The 22121-nt window shown below is 40.2% G+C and overlaps 1 protein-coding gene across 2 annotated transcripts in view; it reads left to right on the top strand.

Annotated features, from left to right (window-relative positions):
* Positions 1-22121, top strand: part of LOC128420951 (uncharacterized) — a 42526-nt gene that overhangs the window by 12331 nt on the left and 8074 nt on the right. Inside the window, exons 9-19 of one of the 2 annotated variants that reach the window (XM_053403040.1) lie at positions 1358-1554; positions 6910-6974; positions 8453-8559; positions 10074-10185; positions 11852-11951; positions 14592-14631; positions 15186-15237; positions 17738-17849; positions 19017-19100; positions 19694-19718; positions 20740-20863. In XM_053403040.1, coding sequence (XP_053259015.1) covers positions 1358-1554; positions 6910-6974; positions 8453-8559; positions 10074-10185; positions 11852-11951; positions 14592-14631; positions 15186-15237; positions 17738-17849; positions 19017-19100; positions 19694-19718; positions 20740-20845 — 1000 coding nt within the window. In that variant the 3' untranslated portion in view covers positions 20846-20863. The remainder of the gene's footprint in view (positions 1-1357; positions 1555-6909; positions 6975-8452; positions 8560-10073; positions 10186-11851; positions 11952-14591; positions 14632-15185; positions 15238-17737; positions 17850-19016; positions 19101-19693; positions 19719-20739; positions 20864-22121) is intronic. The other variant, XM_053403039.1, reaches the window with a different exon arrangement.

Here is a 22121-nt window from a genome sequence, read left to right as displayed (position 1 = left end):
CATCCTTTTCATATACATCAATATTCACAATAAACAATTGGGCACAATGAACATTCCAGCGTTTAACATTTATGCATAAACTAAAGAGAAAATAAATATTATGTTACTTATCTACTTATTTTGTTGTTACTTTGTTTGCTCCGGACTTCCTTCCACCTCTTGCTTGGGTCCATGGAATTCTATGTTATATGCCTTTCCAATTGTATCTAATATTCTATTTACCATCTTTCCCACTGTTTCTACTAGTTACCTTTACAAGAGTCATTCTAGCCCAGTTAAAAAAATTTAATCACCACAGTAATCTCCTAGATATTTTTTAAATTTACTACAATTGTTGTTGAATTTTTGGTACTCTTGGTCTCCTAACTACCCTGTCAGCTTGTCCATCTCTGCATATTCCATTGACTTCACTTGCCAGTCCCTCTTTGTTGGAATTTGGTCTCCTTTCTAGTTTTGTGCTAACAATACTCTCGCTGCCATGGTGGCGTACATGAACAACTTCTTCAGATCCTTGGGGATCTCATTCCCAATGATTCCTAAAAAGAAAGCTTCTGGCTTTTTGGGAAATGATAATTTAAACATCTTTTTTCACTCATTGTAAATTATATCCCAGAATTATCCCTTTTTTTTTTACATCTCCACCATCCACGATATTTTGTTCCTACTGCTTTATTACACTTCCAACACAGATTTGAGTTATTTTTATACATCATCGCCAATTTATTGGGTATTAAATACCAGTGGTAAAAAATCTTCATTTTTTTTTTTTAAGAGTGTAGCATGCCATGAATTTGACATTTTTCCCATGCTGAAAGCTGGATGTTATGACCTATATCCATAGCCCATTTTACCATGACTGACTTAACCTCCTCTTCCTTTACTGACCAATCTAGCAGAATTTTGTACATTTTTGAAAGTGTTTTCTCCTCATTATAGATCACCTCCTTTTCAAATCTTGAAAATTCTGTTGCAAAGCCTTTCTTTTCATCTTGCCTTAAAACCTCATGAAATTGATAGTATTGTAGCCAGCCTGTCAATCTGCCTTTAATTTTCTCAAAGTTCTTAAGTTTTAATTTTTTAGCTTGCCTTCTGTTTATTTGTCCCCATCTCTGATTTTGGGGCACAAACATTTAATTCCCCAGTTATTTTTCCTTATTTGCCATAATGCAGCTGGTCATTTGACTCTTCAAGAGCTTTGAAAACTGTGTGTGTGTTCTATACGCTTTAAAGCTCTTGGTATATGTTTTGGAAGTAGATATATTTTTGTGTCCCCTAACCATTGCCATGTATTGCTTGTTATTTAGATGCTTAAATATATTCCGAATCAATAAAGTATTCAATGTTTTCAACCCTTTAGGCATAACATCGGTTTTCCCATAGTAGAATGTTCTTCTGATGGAAGTTTTATTGTATCCAAACCACCTAACACAGGAGGCCTCTTGTCTTTTGGCACGGTGGCAGAACAGTTGGTATATGAAATTGGTAATCCTAAGGAATATCTCCTGCCAGATGTCACATGTGACTTCTCTCAAGTTTCCCTTGCTGAAATCCCAGGTTAGTGTCTGCAGAGGGTGTGTACAGATATGCATAAACACAGGATTATGGCTTGAAGAAACAGGTAGAGAGGATAAGGAATCATAGCAAGAAGAGTGTGACCCAGGGGTAGTTAACCTTTTTATCCCTACTGCCCACTAATGAATCTTTCTTGATGGTAAAATTTCCTTACCGCCCACCAGTGCTCAATGGAAGGAGAATTCAGCTTGTGCTGTTGTACCCCCTACCACCCACCTAGAATCCTGAAACACTCACTACTGGGCAGTAGTGACCAGGTTGACAACCCCTGGTGTGACCAAAGATGGATCTGTGTGCCATAAAGCCGAGGAACCAAGAAGTGCCAGGGAGAGCTGATCCCTATCAAAGACCAGAGTTAAACTTGTATGTGGCTACTTGCACATGGCTATGTGGAGCAATGTAACACCTTCCTAGGTTCTAAATTCCAGGCTCATGGAAATCTAAATTAATCTAATTTAAATACAGGGCTGGTAGCAAGGGAGTACATTTGCACTGGGCCATGGACCGATCCTAGATTTAGTTTGCAATTTTAATTGAGTCAATTGGATATTTCTATAGAAAGTTAGAAAGCAAACTGTGGAGGTACAGTACTGTAAGGCTTCAGCACTGGGCAAGCAGCACTTTTGCTAAGGAATTTAATCACTGTTGATAAGTAACCAAAGGAAAGAATTCTGACCACTCCCACCCGGGACTCAGGAAAGGGGCATTCTCAGAGTGGCAGATAAAACAAGAAAACTCGTTGTTGCTGTTAGCTTGTGCTGGACAGAGGATGATACTGGGGTTTATTTGTTTAAGCACTTTCTTCCATGTCCGTATTATTTCTTTCCTCCAAGTGTGCTGCCTTTAAAGAATAAAACAAAATTGGCTGGCTTTGCTAGGTTTTACTCAAACTTAGTTCCTTCAAAATAAATGAGATCTCCTTCCTACTTAGAAAATTTGGCATCCTTGGTTACGAGGTCAAGGATTTGTGACTGTGGAGAATAAGAAAATACATCATTACTTTTGTATCCTCATTCATTTTTGCTCTTTGTTTTAGACTACAGTAATATCCATGTGGGTGGCGCTGTGGTCTAAACCACTGAGCCCCTTGGGCTTGCCAATCAGAAGGTTGGTGGTTTGAATCCCCGTGACTGAGTGAGCTCCCGTTGCTCAGTCCCAGCTCCTACCAACCTAGCAGTTCGAAAGCACGTCGAAGTGCAAGTAGATAAATAGGTACCACTCTGGCGGGAAGGTAAATGGCGTTTCTGTGTGCTGCTCTGGTGTCATCAGAAGCGGCTTACTCATGCTGGCCACATGACCTGGAAAAACTGTCTGCGGACAAACGTCGGCTCCCTCGGCTAGTAAAGCGAGATGAGCGCCGCAACCCTAGAGTCGTTTGCGACTGGACTTAACTGTCAGGGGTCCTTTACCTTTAAGATCCATGAACTCAATAGGGCTTACTGCCAAACAAGTAAAAATGTATAGCGTCATGCCATTAGTGTTAAGGAATTTTTAATGAAATTATACAATGAAAATACAAATGCAATATTAATCCAGAAAGATTGTGCACACACATATATATATGATAAACAAAAAAACCCTAAAACATACATGAAGCTTCACAAACATTGGAATCAAAAAAGCAATAGCTGTAAGCTTAAAGAACCCTTTTTAAAAATAATTAAAAATACACCTAACCTTCAAATGAACTTTTAGTTTGTAAATGGCCCAACATGACACATTTGAACTCCAAATGAACTTTCACATGAACTTTCAGTTATTCTAGTAGAAATATAACAGATGGGAAATAGGCAGATTTCTCAAATATCTTTAGATATAATTGTTTTGACACGTACACCAGAAAAAGGACTCCAGGCCTATCTACTTTAATTGTTTACTTTACTAAATATTTTGTATGGCAGGATTAGATAAACTAGTTGCTTGAACTAGAGATGCTCTTTTTATTATTTCAGTGGGGAATATGAAGGGTTTTAAAAAACATAATTGGTGTAAGAGCTCTGCTAATTTTGTGATTTTAAAATGTATTTTTCTTATTATAAAACTTCTAACAGAACTCATGAGCTATAATGAATCAAGCTTCAGGAAGTTATGTTTGTTTAGATTTAAAAACATTGAGGAGTAAAGCCTTTTCAAAAGTAATGATAAATTGTATTGTCCTGGTACCGTTTGGCTTACGATGTTCTTCTAGTGATGGGTTATTTATGAAGAAAAATATTTAATATTATTGCATAGATCTGTTCCTTCACGTACTAATCACATGCTCAGTTGATAAGAGTGTGGTGCTGATAACACCAAGGTTGCAGGTATAATCTCCATACGGGACAGCTGCATATTCCTGCATTGCAGGGGGTTGGACTGGACAGCCCTTGGGGTCCAACTCTACAATTCTATGATTCTATGAATTAGTTTGAAGTCCTGCACCACTGAAATCAGCAGAGTAGTCTGCCATTTAGCTCTGCTGAGATGGAAGAGAAAACCATGACCTCCTCTGTGTACAAGTCAAGCCTATCGACTTTGGTGATTCTCCAGCTGAAGCCTCTTTTAAGAAAAGACGGACTTGGCCTCAGTTAAGACAAAATGGTCTTGGCTCTAGATATTTCAGAGCTAAAGTATTCCAGTGCTTTCTGTGTGGAGCTGCCTTCACAAACAGCTTGAAAACTTCATCTGTAGGACTGAAAATTCAGAACTTAAGTCTGATTAACTGGGACTTATTATTCCAGTTACTTCGGCTACCTGTGTGTTTCCAGGTTCAATTTAGCATGCTCATCTTTAATTTCCTAAATTGCTCAAGGCCTAGTTGCTTTAGGGGACTGTCTACTCCCATATCACCCTACCAGGCTTTAAAATCCTCCTGTGTGCCGTCATCAATCGTTGATATACTTGCAAGCATCAAGGGCTGACATGTCCGACATGGAAACCCAGAGTCAGTTAGATACATGACTAGGTGGGCCAACAATTCAGTCAGATAAGATTTCTTTGCTGAGCTATTTTCAAAGACTTTGTTTATGCTCATTATTACTAAGGAGTGCATCATACATTCTAGGCTGCGGTTGAACATAACGCTAAGCCGTGGCTTGTTTTCAGCACAGTGTGTTCCACAAACTGTAAATCATTTCACAGGCAGGCAAACAAACTATGGCTTGTTTCTCCAGAGCTTGTTTTGTTTTAGCTGTGGAATAATTTACAGAGTTATTGTCGCAACTATCATCTCTCTTTATCAGTTTAGACCTCGCTGGTTAGTACCTGGGACAGCTCAGTTAGCAGAGCATGAAAATCTTCATCTCGGGGTTGTGGGTTTGAGCCCCAAGCTGGGCAAAAAGATTCCTGAATTGCAGGGGGTTAGACTAGAGGATCATTGGCATCAATTCAAATTCTACAATTATGTGATTCTGTGAAGGGGAACTGGAGCAAATAAAATGGGAGGATCATGTACTAGAACACCGGTGGTACTTCTGTTGAAGCAGATTTTAGTGTAGCAGTATCTACACTGTGGCATACATTTGTTCTTATCGTTTATTTAGGTTTTATATAATTTTATTCAGATTTGTTTAGATTTTCTTAATTTTGATCTGTGTTAAAAGAGAGTTTTTTTAAAAAATGGGGGAACTGCTGTGATTTGTCCTGGAGGTTCAGAACTTTTCATTTTATATTGTATATAGTTTTATTTAGGTCTGCTTCTATTTATTTATGTTAATGCATGTGACTTTTATACAAATATGGAATTACGTTTGCTAAACGCTTGCTTTGTGATGGTCTGATGGCTAGATATAAATAAACCAATCTGATATACTGTGATGGCGACAACAGGGTTTAAATCGGGGGGGGGGGACCGGACCTGTTGTACCATTCCAGATGTTGCTGGACTGCCCGGTCACATCATCCCTGACCCCATTGGCCCTGCTGGCTGTGACTGTTAGGAGCTGGAGTTCAACAACATCTGGAGGAGCACAGGTTTCCCACCGCTGGTTAAAACTCTTCCTCAGCACCTGGAAACAGTTGTCCAGAAGAATTGTCCTGAGTACACAATGTCAGCATGATCCCGGCTGATCCTGTTTGCAGGCTGAGCCATCTTTGGATAGCTGTGATAATATAACGATTAACCATTTTGTGAGCAAAAAATGCCTGTCTTTTACTAGATAGTGAGCTAATGTAAATTAAATGGCTGTAGCTGGCTTGCCTGCTCCTGCCTCCAAGCCCCTCAGAAATGCTCTATTGAAGGTTGGAAGATGCTGCTGAATTGGGTAGACTGCTGTCCAGGGCAAGCGGGGATCCCTGATGATTGGGCATGAACATATTATTCACACTGAAGCTCTACTAGTGCAAGGTACCTACACTCTCACAGCCTAATTCATTCAGCAGGGTCTGCTGTCTTGAGGTTGTATCCAACAGTACTGCTCAGCTGACAGTAGGGTCTCTGCCTGCAGAATAGAGAGGGAAGCCATTTCCCGCAATTCCCTTTCCCCTTTGCTACCTTTCCCTCTCCAAAGTCTGCTTCAGAGCATTTGGGGGAAACCATCAGAGCAGCTGGACCATAAAGAAGGCTGATCGCCGAAGAATTGATGCTTTTGAATTATGGTGCTGGAGGAGACTCTTGAGAGTCCCATGGACTGCAAGAAGATCAAACCTCTCCATTCTGAAGGAAATCAGCCCTGAGTGCTCACTGGAAGGACAGATTGTGAAGCTGATGCTCCAGTACTTTGGCCACCTCATGAGAAGAGAAGACTCCCTGGAAAAGACCCTGATGTTGGGAAAGATTGAGGACACAAGGAGAAGGGGACGACAGAGGACGAGATGGTTGGACAGTGTTCTCGAAGCTACCAGCATGAGTTTCACCAAACTGCGGGAGGCAGTGGAAGACAGGAGTGCCTGGTGTGCTCTGGTCCATGGGGTCATGAAGAGTCAGACACGACTAAACAACAATCAGAGCAGATTTGGAGGTGGAGCAGGGGACTGGAAAACATGATAATTTATTTCCTGTTCTGTTGCCAGAAATCTTTCTGCCACCTGGGTGACACCACTGAATGCAGCCTGGACACAACAGCTGTCCCCACCCCACCCCAGCAACAGATGTTCAGAGGAATTCCACTTCTGAACTGCACAGTTCCATTTATCTGTTGTAGCTAAAATCCACTGAAATACTTTTCTGCCACGCTCTGGTCTAATTTCATTTTGGAGCCATTGCTTTTACATGTATCCAGGGAAACATATATTGACAGTTCTGATTTTGTCTTCATTTAATAGTGTTGTTGTCAGTCCTATACACTTTGGAGTGCAGTAGCTCATAAATGCTTATTAATAATGGTTTGTAATTCCAATCTTTTCAATATCCTTTTTCAGGTATTGAAGGTGGTGCAGTGAAAGTTCAGGGAGCAAAAGGATTGCCTCCATCAACATTTTACAAGGTTCTAATTATTGTTTCAATAATGATAACGGTAGTATAAGCCTGAAGAAAAGATAGTATTGCCATGGTGTGAAACATATGTTTTCCAATGTCTAATGAAAAGACTACAGACACTTTGCAAACGTCATTGAACTGAAGTGATGAGTCTTTCAAGAAATTCTTGGCAAGTCTGTTTTGCATAGCATTTATTTATTTTCACTTTATGTATTTTGTTTTAGAAGGTTTTGCAGTCCTTTCTGTGGTAAACAGTCTGAAATTAAACCATCCAAACTGTTTGAACAGGCTGTGCAGAAAAAGGAGTCTGAAAGACCATACAAACTGAAATTTTGTTTTAAAACTTTTGGATAATGCAGATGCAAATTTGTGTAGTGTTCTATGCATTGAATCCGGGGATTTGAAGAGGGTGATTTGTCTGCTGGCATCTCACATAACAAGGGACACGGGTGGCGCTGTGGGTAAAAGCCTCAGCGCCTAGGGCTTGCCGATTGAAAGGTCGGCGGTTCGAATCCCCGCGGCGGGGTGCGCTCCCGTTGCTCGGTCCCAGCGCCTGCCAACCTAGCAGTTCGAAAGCACCCCCGGGTGCAAGTAGATAAATAGGGACCGCTTACTAGCGGGAAGGTAAACGGCGTTTCCGTGTGCGGCTCTGGCTCGCCAGAGCAGCGATGTCACGCTGGCCACGTGACCCGGAAGTGTCTCCGGACAGCACTGGCCCTCGGCCTCTTAAGTGAGATGGGCGCACAACCCCAGAGTCTGTCAAGACTGGCCCGTACGGGCAGGGGTACCTTTACCTTTATCTCACATAACCATTTCTAGGCTGAGATTTGAATTTACTTTATCTTGCATTGGTTCAGTGGGGTTTTTTGTACCATACCACTGTCTCTTTCTGTATCTAACAGAAATTTGCACATTTAAATGTATACATATTAAAACATTTTCTTGCTAGTCTTTTAACACAGATATACTCTTTAGCAAGTATAAAGATGTATCTTCCAACTTCTGACAGCATTTGAAAATCACAATCATCCTATCTTATCTTAATTTAGTTCTAAAATGAGACAGAACTTTAATCCATCCCTCTCTAATTATCTGAATATGATTAAATAAGAGTAAAGGATTCTTTTAAATAGATGGTTAAACATTAGTCTGCATAGCTAATGAAACTGAAGAGTGGTCACAGACGAACAAAGCCACAGGCACTGTCAAAGGGTTTATTTGAATAACAATTGCCCTGAGTGTTTTGAGCGCAGATCTTAATTGCAAATATAATCAATCCAATCCAGTTTTCTAATGCCACTTGCTTCAGCTATCAGCTATGAGCGCTCTTCATTCAGTAAACCCTTTGCATAAAATATACAGCTTTGTTCTTTTGTGATACTCCTTGTTGCTGCAAGGATAGCTCTTCCATTTTAAACAAAATATGAGAATGAATAATGAGAATGAACCATTAATAATTTATTCACATCTTTTCTGTTTTTCCAGGTAAATGCTACGTACCTTGATGGATTCAGAGCTACAGCTTGCTGCCCAGTAGGAGGACCAAAGGCAATAGAAAAAGCAAGAAGAACTGCTGAAAGTATTTTGAAAAGGTTAGAATTTACTGTAGAACAACTCCCCTAATTGTATAATCATCTCACGGTGCCCCATTGGTAAAAAGTAGCCATGTCATTTGGTCCACAACTTAAAATGTCACTATCTTAAATTAAGAGCAATGTAATATACACTTAATATTTCCAATAGTGTATTATCAGGCGTTCATTATGTATAAGAACCTAAGAAGAAGCTGCTGGATTAGGCCAATGGCCTATCCAATCCAGCATCCTGTTCTAACAATGGCCACCCAGATGCCTGCAGGAAACCTTTAGGAAGGACCCAAGCATAAGAGGACTCTCCCCTCCTGGAGTTTCAAGCAGCTGACATTCAGAAGCATTACTGCCTGTGGCCATATTTGCAAATTAAGCCTGGAGTTGCCTATTGCAATATATGAATACTGTCAAATGAGAAAGTGTGTTTCCAGAAGAGGGGCGCAGGTGGCACTGTGGTCTAAACCACTGAGCCTCTTAGCCTTGCCGATCGGAAGGTCGCTGGGCCGATTGGAAGGTCGGTGGTTCAAATCCCCATGACGGTGTGAGCTCCTGTTGCTCTGTCCTAGCTCCTGCCAACCTAGCAGTTCAAAAGCACACCTGTGCAAGTAGATAAACAGGTACCGCTCCGGCGGGAAGGTAAATGGCATTTCCCTTGAAAAAAAGATTGGCTGGGGCAAGAGATCATTTGATTTCCACACTCATTCTTACCCCCCCCCCCTTTTTTTAAAAAACCCAATGGTTCAGAGTGTACCAGGAATGAATAGAATAGCTTGGGGAGAAATTCAAATACATTCTTTGAAAAATGTTTCAGACTTCCTTCATTTATGAGGATTTAGGAGTTTCTTGATTCTTTTACATTTTCTTATTATGAGAGCTATGATAATAAGAGTTCAGAGGTTTTTTTGGGTGGGAAGAGAGGCTCCCATCTTTCACCGGTTTCTGAGCTTATAGCTATGCTAACACTTGCCCAATAGGAAGCTTTGCTTTCTGACCTAAACTTTGTGTGAAGGTGGTAGAGTTGCATCTTTAAACACTGTTGTGACCTGCTGGTATAAAGTGGGGACAAGGATACAATTTAAAGGGCACATGAATAGGGTGGGTAGGTGAGCCAAAACATCCCAAGAGCTTTTCTCCCAGCTGAGCTGGTGCCAGAGCTCAGTTGAGGAGAAAAGCACCGGGTAAGACAGAGATAAGCCACAAGTGGGCAGGGGTGGAAAAATATATGTATATGTCACCTGTGTATAACACATTCACATCTGCATCCACTTCACACACAAAGGCAGAAAACCCATTAGAAGACTTTGTCTACTGTTGACGCATGTAGAGTTTGAATCTCAGAATGGGGATCATAAGTAAATCCCTGCTAGATCATGCCAAAGGTATACCTAGTAGATCACACTGGCCAATCACATGTCCGGGGGAAGCCTGCAAACGGGACTTGAGTTCTACAAACAAACCTTGGGTGTTGCAAAAGTTTCTTTAGCAGCAGCCTATTGAATATATTTGACCTGTTGCAGGACACGCATGATGTTTGATCAGCTGGGATATGAGGACTACAGCAAAATTAACCTACAGATTTTAGGTTCTGAGGAAACGTACGGACCGCACGCCAAAAGGAGCACAGACGATGTAAGAAAGAAGGTGGACTCACAAGCACTTTTCTTGATTGTGTAGCCAAGAGAAGTATTCCCTTCCCTTTGCATTTCCATTTACTCTTCATTTTCACCGTCTTATCGTTCACTTAGCCCTGAAGGAAAGGAGAATGAAATGGAGCGTATGACGTTATTTGCAGAGGATATTTTTGTTTTTGTGTTCTGGTTTCGGTGCCTAGGTGGGAAGATGAATAGAAACAGAGAACACCAGACTGAGAAAAAGATCGTTCCTCTCATGCATTTTACCAGTCTTATCACTTCCTATTTATATTCATCCACCGACTGGGAAGGAATGGAGGCTCAGAATTAAAATACATATTACATTTATTGCTTAGTGAGCAGCTATGTCTCTTCTTTTCTTCAAATTAATTGCAGCTGTGGGATTGGAGGGGGGCATTATTGTAAGGGGGGCATTGTCAATGCTTACCCCCCAAATATTGCTTCACTGTGCAGTTGTGATGTTTTTTGTAAAAGTTACCATTTGTGTTAAGGAGAAGTTCCTAGTTGCCATGAATATATATATATTATTAATTTGAAAATAGCTGAGGTAGCTTTCATAAGTACCATTATTCAGCTACTGCTCAAAATGGATTATTTAGAATGATCAGGCTGAAAATGGGAAGGAGCTGGGTTTTCTCTTCATAAAACTGAGGCTCTGTTACAGGACAAGGCAGGTCATTAATGCCCCTTTACAGTGATTTAGGAGGCAATCTGAAGCCAGGCCTTTGGTGGGCAAGGATGCTGTAGTGCTACTGGGTTTAGTTACTGGATTTATTTGGTGGTATTATTACTGATAATTTACGGTTGCTATTTATATTTTATATATTTTGTTTGTAAACCCCCTCTTGTTGTGGTAGGAGCGGGATAAAAATGTTTAAAATAACTTATCTCAGTAGGATCCTCCTACTTCATAAGTATGAAGCTTCATGCAACCTTTAAACTGTCAATACTTGTCCCTCTAGTCCAGGCTGTTTTCATTATCTAAATCTGTACACATGGCTGGAATTACTCCAATTTATTTAATATTTAATTTAAAAAGTCATGTATGAAATATCTCTTTTTTTAGAAATACAACATTCTGTTCCTGCAAGAAAATATGTCTCTTGATATTGTGCTTTCTGTTGCAAAATATAATGTTCTCACGATCAAATTTGCTTCTGTACAGAACATATCATCCAGACTCTGAACTGTGCCATTTGAAAGTTAGCATACTGACCCTGTTACTGACAAGAGCAGCAGTTTTTTACTAGGGAAGTTTATACTATGGAAATGTTCTAAACTTTGGACTATTCTTAGAAGGCTTGCTTGCAAGTTAAAGTGTGTCAGTCACATTTTTAATGCTCAGCATTCTACAATTATTTGCTATATATGCTATATATGTTTTGTCTGCTGAAAACTAAAACTATTGTCTTAATTTCACGTGCACGTTTGGTAATTTTAATAAATTATGGAAATACACAGAAACTTCAAAGTTAAATTTCAAACCGTTTGCAGTAGGAGTTGTGTCTTTTGATTTACGCTTCCGCTTCTAAATTCTGTGGGGTTTTTTTACCATAGAATTGTTAGTCTTTCAATGTGTTAAAAGAGCTCTATATGTGTGGTTTATAATTGTTACCTTTCTCTTTTCTAATATCTGAAAACAGGGTCCACGGGAAGTAGTTATTTGGCTTGCCGTACTTCATAAGCAGAAAAAGGCAGTGGAAATCTTTTCCAGAGAGATTGCTCCAGCTGGAACAGGAATGGGTAAATTTTGAATCTTTGTTTTTCTGCTGTTGTGGTTTATAGCCAAACTTGGTTATTAGACTGTATAAAATTGGTTGTCATTTGACCAAAACTGAGCACTTCTTTGGTTTTTAGTTAGTCTAGAGCAGGTGTGGGGAACCTTTTTGACTTCCCCAGACAGCCTTTAAGGCCAAATTTGGCAGGTGGGCAGGGCTGCCCACATCAGTCATGTGATGTCACAATGACATCATGTGCAAGGTACTCTGAAATCCTGAGCAAGGTCCTTCCTCAATACAGACCAGCTTTTAAGGTATTCATTTGCACTAAATTCCCTTCGTAGTTAAGTAATTGCATTGCTTGGGATGTTAGGAGTACATTAACCATGTGGTCCATGTGAATAAGCTGTTCATTTATTGCTTCTGCAGTGGCCTGGAGACAGAATAAATACACTGTTGATTTAAACCTCTGTTTACAGAAGCAGGGTCAGTGTATGGTCACAGTCTGTAACTGGCAGTAAATTTATGTTCTACCAAACAGAGCAAAGTAAAGTAGCACTTATCTATATGATATTAAATATTGCTAAGATAAGATACATGTAACCATCTTGACACTTGTTATTGATCAGATTTGCTTTCAGGAAGAATTTTTTTTACCTTTAAAATGTATTTCGTTTTACAGCGTATTTGCAACAACAACAACAACATTGTGTAGTAAAAGCCCATTCCTCAGAACATTTGTGAATGTCAATAAAAACAGTCTTTAATTAATAGTGAAAGTCAAAAGCACTGTTGGATGACACCCCAATTTCTGAGTGGTTCGAAAATTCAGGGGTTCCAGGTGCTTATCCAGGGTTTGTGTTTGCTTTTAGATATGAAGCACAGCAGAGACTGTGGTGTCTTTATGATATGTGGTTTATTTACACATATATACAACCTCTCCTCAGGAGTCCTCGCCCACTAGCTTGCTTGCTCCGAGGCAACCTCAGCTCCTGGCAACCAGCACCTGCTGGCTGGCCCCAGAGCCACCATTCATTCGCCTGGGAGCTTGTAGCCAGGGCCGCTGCAACAAACAGCTGCGCAGGCCTCTGGAGGTGGAGATGTGAGAGGGCATCAGAGGATGGAGAGAAGGAAGGATGGAGGCCAGTGCCACCCACGGCACACCTGACCACTATTCCAGGGTGTCATGGCATGCTGGTTGAAAACCACTAAGCTAGACCATTTGATAGCATGGCATTGCCCCTGTTTCTTATGGGCTTAAGTCTTAAGTTTCATAAGTCCCTGCCACGCATGAAATTGCATTGACTGTTCCGAACTAAGACAATAAAACCTGTCATATGCTCTGAAAACATGCCATTACGATCAGTGCACTTCTCAAGGGCAGATCCATATGGAGTGTACAGCTGTAATCTAATCTGGGTGTGGCTAAGGCAGGGGTGGGGAAGTGGATCCAGATTCGAAACATGTATTAAAGTCACCCAAATTCCCATACTGGCCCCTCATTCTTATTGAGATAACTACAACAAAACTGATGTTCGGAGTTTTCAACAGCGTCAGCAAGGAACATTCACATTTTTAATCTTCTGAAGCAGCTTCCCAACTACAAAACTAATGTGCTGACCCTTATTTCACATCTTAAGTGACCGGAGCTTGACACCACGATGACAGCTGCTTAATGCAGCTTGAGATTTTAAAGTGCCTGGGTATATGTAAATATTATGACTGATGACAAGTGTGTTGGAAGTTGCTTCTAGGTTTAACAGATTAACTTGGCCAGTCCTCATTTATGTTTGAATACATAATCCTGAAAGATACCTTATCTCTTTGGGTTGAGCGGAAATGGATATAGCAATTTTAATTGGCCTCTGTAAGCAAAGTTATTTGTATATGGTGTATAATGACTATAGGACACTTGATTTCAGATGCTTGTTGTTTTAGTGTTTGAAAAGTTCAAGTTCGTAATAAGTGCTGTGGCCGGACGCTAGAGAAGCGAAAATAATATTATTTCTAAAATCTTGAAACTGATTTAGTTTCAGGCTCTAGCTCACCCTAATACTTGTGGATATTACAATAGAAAAAAAGAAGGGCCTATAAAAGCTGAAAATGTATTCTGCTTTCTAACTTGAGTTGGTGTTACAGTTGAACTGCATTTTTTTTAAAAAAGTATTTTGTGTTGTGTTAGATTAGACCCATATTAGTTCAGCACCCTGAGTTAATGTTATTTAGACCCATCAGCTAAAGCTCTTGTAAAGTGGACAGCTGCATAGTTATTTGAAACAGGCATCATAAATACTTTATCAGTGGAAAACTCACTCACTCAGATTCCTAGATTTAGTCGCAAACTCCCACCATCTTCTTAGCTTCTGTTGCACGTCTTCTAGTAGAAGGATAATCATTTTATTTCCTTCAGATTTTCCCGACCTCCTGCTATTGAAACTCCATTTATCCTACTGTTCCTGCCCTTTAATTCTGCAGGGTCTAATTAGGAATTGGAGTGATTTTAAGTATCTCATGCTTAGGCAAAAGTCCTCATCATCCTAAAACTTTTATCTCATTGTCTGAGGGGGCTTTGGAGAAAAACCAAATCTCGATAAATAAAATGGTTCAACCCTGATTTTCTGTTAATCATCTTTAGAATCTTAACTTTAAAATATTTCATTTTTAGCACCTGGTCTCACTGGAATAGTTGGAGGACGTCCAAAAGTGTAAGTTTTTAAGAGGGGGTTATAAGAATATATACTTTTATTTTTAACCGTTAGGGAATTCGTGCATTTCTTAACTGTTAGTTACTTAGCATATTGATTAGCTAACTTTATGTTTTATAGACAGCCAAATTATATACTCCCTTAGCTGAGAATCCTAAAATATTCTAGTCAGTCTCAGGAATGTGCTGACTGCTGTGTTTTGGAGGGCTTTGCCTACAGTGAAAATATTTATTGGTCATTATATTTCTAGAAAATTTCCAGTCGTTACAAAGTGGCTCAGAACCAGATTATCAGCGATACTGCACTGCATGGTTTTAAATTATCCTGTGTTGCTGATAATTAAAAGACAGGTCTTGCACCCCAACTGCCATCAGCCCTAGCCATCATGGCCAGTGGTCATGAAGGACCACCCTTGAATTAAATAGATGTACTGAATGTCTAAAGACCACAGTTGATGTTGAGATGCATTCAGGAACCATTTAAAAACCTACTGAAAGGTGTTCTTTTGGCATCTGTACTTAATTTGCCTTTTTTGTGTGTGGCTTCTTTTCCAGATCGCCAGTTCTGAAGCCATTTTTCTTTCTTTATCCAAAAAAGAATGTCAAGGTAGGAGCTGCTTTCTAAGTACCAGTCCCAAATACACTTTGTAGCTGCTGCAGAAAATCACAAAATTCATATTGGTTTTATATTTTGAAGGGTGTGTGTTCTTACTTGTACATTCTTCTTAGTCATTAGATTCATGGTGGCTGATTTAGCTTGTTTGTGTTGGGAAGAGACATCCTACAATACGCACCATTGCACAAGGCGATACTGTTCTTAATATTGTCTGTGGAGTGTTGAAAAGCTCCAAATGTCCCCGCCCCATAAGTATAGGTATGGGTGTGTTTTTAAAAAGTTAAATCTTTTTTAAAAAGAATCTTCCATTATTCTTTACCAGAAAGAAAAATAAAACAATTCAGAGCTCTTTAGTGCTTTGCAAGCAGCATTTAGGCAGTCACACCTCTTGCAAAATCTGTTGACTTAAAGCAGAGAAAGACAGACATAGAAAACAGAGAGAACAGAAAGGAAGAGAGCACAGAAAAACAGTGTGACATGAAACTTTGTGAGGGCCTGGCTCTGACTTGAGATGGTTTGTTTACATTGTGGTTGGTCTCAGTGGCGGAGGAACCCTCTCTGGCCCCCAGGGCAGGACACCGAGGGGTGGGGAGAACCGCCCAGTGACACACACGCGACGTCCGTACGAAGTGCGCATGTGTGGCAGCCCATACGGTCGTCGTGCGAGAGGCAGCCCTCATGGATGACGCATGAGAGTGGCAGCCTGTATGGTCGCTGTGCGAGCGCATGCCCTCGGCCACTCTACAGCTGGGGGGAGGCAGGGGCCATCTTGTCACACCCCCCCCAGAGTGGCACCTGGGGCACAACACCCCCTCCGCCCCCCACTTTGTACGCCCCTGGTTGGACTCAGCGAAGAGTAAAATCACCCCAATTTGCTTCATTATGGCTGCAGAACAGAGCAGCACACCCCTAAATCAAATAACCCGTGCGAGGCTAGAGTAGCAAAGCTTGAACAATCCTCCCCATTTGTCTACAATGTAATGAGAAATCACATTGCCGTATACTCTCATCCATGCAACCAGTTGGGGCTAAATGTCTTCTGAGGACCTAAGAATGAGAAGCACAAGGCTTCTTCTGACTCTGAACTTTTGTCCCTCCCTCCTCTATCTCCAAATAGCTCCTTCTATGTTTCTCTAGCCCGGTTGGGGAAGAACAGTAATGTCCTTATTAATAAAGTGTAGCAGTTCCAGCAGCTGTGGGAACCTCCAGCCCATTGGCCTAACCACTCAGCCCATGAGGCTGTTATTGGCCAAGCCATGCCACCTGCTCTGCACCTGATGCAGGTAAAGATGTATGGTAGCTAAGTCCTATTGTAGCAGCACTGACATTTTTCTGATCATTGGTGCTTCCATGCAAGCATTGACAATCAGCTGATTTGGGAGGCTAGCATAGCGCTGTGCAGAAACAGGTCACCTGAGGTCATTGCGACTGACAGGTGGGAGTCCCCACTCATGTGTTAAACTTGGCCCATGCAGGGTGGGAGAGACTGTACCATTTCCTGTGCTTAAAGTTTGACCTGGATTTCAGTAGTTGCATAAATGCGTGCTGTTTTAAATATTGTTTTAAAGTCTGACCTAGAGTAAAACCTATTGCATAAGGTTCCCCCCCATCTCCAAAGACTTGCATTGATACAAAGATTCTATTATTTGGTTTGCAACAGAGCTTTGTTCTGTTCTTGTGAAGAATGAGGATCAGTGGAGCTTTTCCTTCAGCTTTTATGTAATTGTACTTAACTTCAAAACAGTGTTTGTGCAGTTTCGTATCTTTACAAGTTAGAAACCTTTTGATTTCAAAATATACAATTGTATGGGTAATATACAACTAATTTATACTTAGAGCAGGCCCAATAAAATTAATGGGTCTACGTTAAGTCATGTCTGTTCATTTCAATTGGTGTATAGGGGGTATGGCTAACGTTGGGATAAAACCTTGCATTTTTTTTTAAGTGAGGAGCAGCTGAAATTTTTTTCAATAAGTCTTCCTCTGTCCTCCAAGTCCCCCCAAATTAAATATCTGTTAAAAGTAAGAATGGTGCAAATTGTCCTGAGTTCCACTTAGTCTTCAATTTCTGCTGACCAATGCTGGATGTACATGAGGAAGGCTTGCTTGCTTCGCATTCCACTTTGTTTTGAATCTTTTGCAAAACTTGTACTTGCACCTAAATGGTTGCAGACCACCACAGAAGTTTTTAAAAATCAAAAGCTGGAGAAAGGCCATTGACATGACTGGCTGCTTGCTTCTATAGGTTGCAGTAGACACTTCTGATTTGTGAGATATCTGTAAGCAGGAGCTATTATAGTCCAGTCAGCTGATGCCTTGGTGTGATAGGTTGTGTCAACACAGATTTCATTGAAAGCACAAGCTAGATGTTGCATGGGAGCACTAACACAAACAGTTTTACCCATTTTACATCTAACATGTTGCCTACATGGCTTTTAGTCTTGTATATGTGGCAGCCTATTTAACAGTTTAAATAATATCCTCCCCCCAGATTGACATATTTATCAATGGGCTACATGTTGAAACATATGAGGAGGATCTTTCGTTCACTTCAGATGCAGCAATTTCACATGATGAGCCCATGACTCAGGAAGAGTTAAAAGGTACTATTGTTTACCACTAAAATTGCTCCATACCTAGATTTTTTATTTTTATTTTTGCATATAGACTTTTCTTTATACAGGGTATGCTTTTCAGTACAGTCTTCGTCTATTTGGACACAGTCATCTCCTCTTGAAAATAAATCAAATGTTATTGTAGTTTCTCAAATCTGGAGAAATCTTCTCTGTCAAATGTGCAAAGTATATTTCTTGTAGCAGATCCTAAAATTAGCAGATTATAAAATATAATAGGCCTTGGGCATAATCTTTTAATAGCCACATGCTGAAAATTGGTAGAATTACTGTTTTTAACAGAATAAACAAATATTTAAAGACATATTAGACCACATGCCATAATTTTGCTTTGCAGTTTATTTAAAAGTTTTGGATTATTTAATTACTAAAACAGATTAAGGATATTGCACAAAGGACAGATTTGTAATAGTGTTGTAGCAATATCATAAGTGGTTGGATCTGGGGGCTTGTTTTGGACATTTCTCAATCCTAGTAGTAATTTCAAAATTTACTGGTAAATGATGGAAATTAGAGTTCTAGACTAAGACTGAGAAGACTGAGGTTCAGATTTCCACTCTGTTATAAACCACCTGGGAGGACATTGGGCCTGTTTTTCTCTCTCCCAGCCTATATCACAGGTTGGTTGTGAGGATAAAGTGGGTGGGTGAGCAAAGTTGACCTCATTTGGTTTATGTTGATATATACTGTACACAATTTGGCTTATTAAGGATTTATTATTATAATATTTGCTATTGGAGTGTTTGTATATGTGGTGAATATTTTATTGTAATAAAGAATTCAATATTTTTAAAAAATACATTTCTCCTTAACTTTGTTTTTGGTTGCTGAGGGTTACGGATCATTCGTACCTTAGCTTGATTTAAGAATATATACATGAAGATTGAGTCAAGTCCAGGCTTCCTCAACCTCGGCCCTCCAGATGTTTTGAGACTACAGTTCCCATCATCCCTGACAACTGGTCCTGCTAGCTAGGGATCATGGGAGTTGTAGGCCAAAAACATCTCGAGGGCTGAGTTTGAGGAAGCCTGGTCAAGTCTGCAAGCAGCAATACACTAGAGAGTATAAACAGACAAAACAACAGCTTTCCTGTTGCAGGTGAGAAAGCAGTAATTTTATTTCATTCCATATGTATAGATCTACCAAGTGGTCCACATATATATCGTCTGGAAGAACTTGCCTATACCAGAAGTGGGGACAAAGGCAATTCTGCAAACATAGGTATTCTTCAATTCTTATGGTTACATATGTGGGCTGCTTTTTAAATGAATAGAACTTTCACACCACATTGAGAATATGCTTAACCTTCATACATTTTTGCAAGGATAACTGATGCTGAAGCGGTAGAACAAAATTTTAAACATTTCATGTATTCAAAATAATGCTTTGACAGTGTTCCATCCCTTTGTCCCACTTTGTATATGTGCGTTTCAAACTTGAAGAGCTTATTAAAATCACTGTCAATACAACTAAGTTCCCATCTTTCAAAGAGAAATACAATCAATGAATTTTTGTTAAGCTTTGAGGATTTTATGCTTGTATATGTTGTTCATTTATCACAAGTCAGTGGAAAGAGATGCAGGAAGCAATATACAGTAACTTAAGACTGACTTTATTTCATATAAAAGTAGACCTCAAATATATTTAAATCTAGATCTTCCCCCAATAAGCTATATGGATTTATCATCTACATCCTTAACTTGGAATTTTTTCTCACTTCCTACTGATGCTTTGTTTGGCTGTCTTGTTTATCTTGGTGGGTTTTTTTAATAGTTTGTAGTTGTTTTATCACATCTTTGTACTTCTATTGTAAGCTGTCCTGGGACTGTTTTGGAAAAGGTGAGATATAAATATTTGAATTTATTTTAAAACTGTGTCACCAGATGCAAAAATTATACAGCAGAAAACAACCACACCTTTACCTTACTTTTTATCATTATTATACCAGCAAGGACAGCTCATCAAACATGAAACAAGAGCTGAGAGGAAGAAAGATCTCCCGTAGAAAATGCATTTATTTTTAGCCCTGCAAGGCTGTTGGTTTGAGAAAAACTTGGAGTGGAATGGTTTCTTTTTTTCTTATAGTTTTGCTATAAAACAGTACGTGGCTGGTGTTGTTTTCTGGCTCAATACACTCATACCTTGGTTGTCGAACGCCTTGGTACTCGTATGTTTTGGCTCCTGAACGATCGAAACTTGGAAGTGAGTGTTCCAGTTTTTGAATGTTCTTTTGGAAGCTGAACGTCTGATGTGGCTTCCGCTATTGTTTCCGGCATGCCTGCGTAATTGTGAGCCACTTGGAAGCCGCACCTTGGTTTCCGAACATTTGGGAAGTCGAATGGACTTCTGGAACACATTCTGTTTGAAAACAAAGGCATGACTGTAGTGGATCTCATGGAGAAGGCAGGTCAAAGGTTACAGAACCATGGATAGCATCAAGTGAGCCACTTGCTCTCACAAAGATTGAGAACAGACCAAGCCTTTTAAAGCAAGCACACCCCTTGTAGATAACTTCAGGACCATAAAGGGCCAACCCTCTGGCCTGAATATGTGCACTTCCTGTTCCATAGCCTCCATCTTGGTGTCTCCCTGTGCCGCTTGACTAGTGAGGGAGGCATTGGATGGCTCTGGGGAAAGTTACTTTTGAGAGTCCCAGCTCTGGCCATTGAGATATGGGAGATGATTCTTGGGCGGGGGGTTATGTTCTGCAGGCTTAATTGTCTCCTGCTGTGCAACAGCACCTGGACCTGGACCTGGTCTGTCTCCTTAGCTGAAGAGACTGCAGCCTCTGACTCCTAGTCTTGCTGGAGGCTAGACTCTGAGGTCATAACAGTTGTGTTTTTCTTGTGTGCAACAACAGGTGTAGTAGCCCGACATCCACTGTACTATCCATACCTCAAGAAAGCACTAACTGCTCAGACTATAGAAGGGTATTTCCAACATCTTTTAGAGAAGGAACAGTCTGAAGAGAGCTCGGTCACAAGGTATGTGCTTTTTCAGATTAAAACATTCATGCAATGTGGCTTGAAGAAACTGTTTTGTCATATTCTTAGATTACTAGAAAATATTCAAATTTGAAACAGGCTTCAAATGTTATTCTAGGCAAAAGTCCAGTGTAGAACATTGGACACACATAAATGTTCCCACTGAAGGGTTGATTCAATGTCACAAGTAGAAAAGTGGATTTTGGGGTTCCACTATGCTGCTTCATTTGAACAGGGAAAGTATGGAAGAGGTTGAGATATTAAGGCATGCCTGAAGTTGACTTAATAGCTTGGCTCACTCCAAAGCAGTGAAATAAAGTTTCCTGGTTCAGATGAAATGGAAACCTATAGTTAATGGAGAACTTCCTGGTTTGTTTACTCTAGTTGAGAAGAGGCTGTGGGAATGGCCAAAAGGTTTGTTTACATCTTGGCTTAATAGACCAAGATAGGATCAAGTGTATGTCTGACAACAGTTTGAGACAGAGTATTTGTGTCATTTAAAAGCAAACACCATCCTTAAAAAAAGGAAAGGAAAGGAAGATGGGAGGCAGAGGAAAAAGTGTGAATTGGGCCACTCAATCCTTTGACAGCTCATTGTAAGTATCCCAAAAGAGGGATAGGAATTGAAGTTGAGGAGATGCCTCTGCCATCCCCTGCCTCCAGCTATATGGTTCTCAGGTTTTGGGCCAACAGTCCTCTAGTGCTGTTTAGCAGAATGGGGGAAATCTTCTGCATGGGTATGGGAGGAAACAGACCAGAGAGGGGACTTGACAGCCATGAACAGGAGCACTGCAACATTGGTATATAATGTATCTGGAGGACAGTGACAAGAATGATAGGGAGGAGACACATAATCAAACCAGTGAGCAAGATCATTCATCTAAACCCTGGTCTTTCTCTTTACCTTTCCATCTTAATTAAATTATAAGATTTCTTGTCACAGCACCTAGCACACTATGACACCTAACAAATGTTTCATCATCATAGTAATAGGACTAGTCGTACTGGTAGTTCAGTCTTACAGTGTCTACTCTGTTAATACTTCTGGCATAAATGATGCATCTGTCCCTTGCCTAGGGCTCATTTCTGTGTTGAACCAAATCCTGTCCGAATGCAGAATGTGACTTCTTACTTGAGTTCAGAGAGGAATTGATAACAATCTCTGTTCCTTTGGCTCATCATAAATCAGATAATTTAGGATGTTAAATATAAAACCACCCAGCCTCTAGGAATGGAAACAACAATAATTCACAGCGAG

This window comes from Podarcis raffonei, chromosome 9 (genome assembly GCF_027172205.1).
Source record: "Podarcis raffonei isolate rPodRaf1 chromosome 9, rPodRaf1.pri, whole genome shotgun sequence".
Lineage (NCBI taxonomy): Eukaryota > Metazoa > Chordata > Lepidosauria > Squamata > Lacertidae > Podarcis > Podarcis raffonei.
This window is presented reverse-complemented; position numbering and strand designations above follow the sequence as displayed.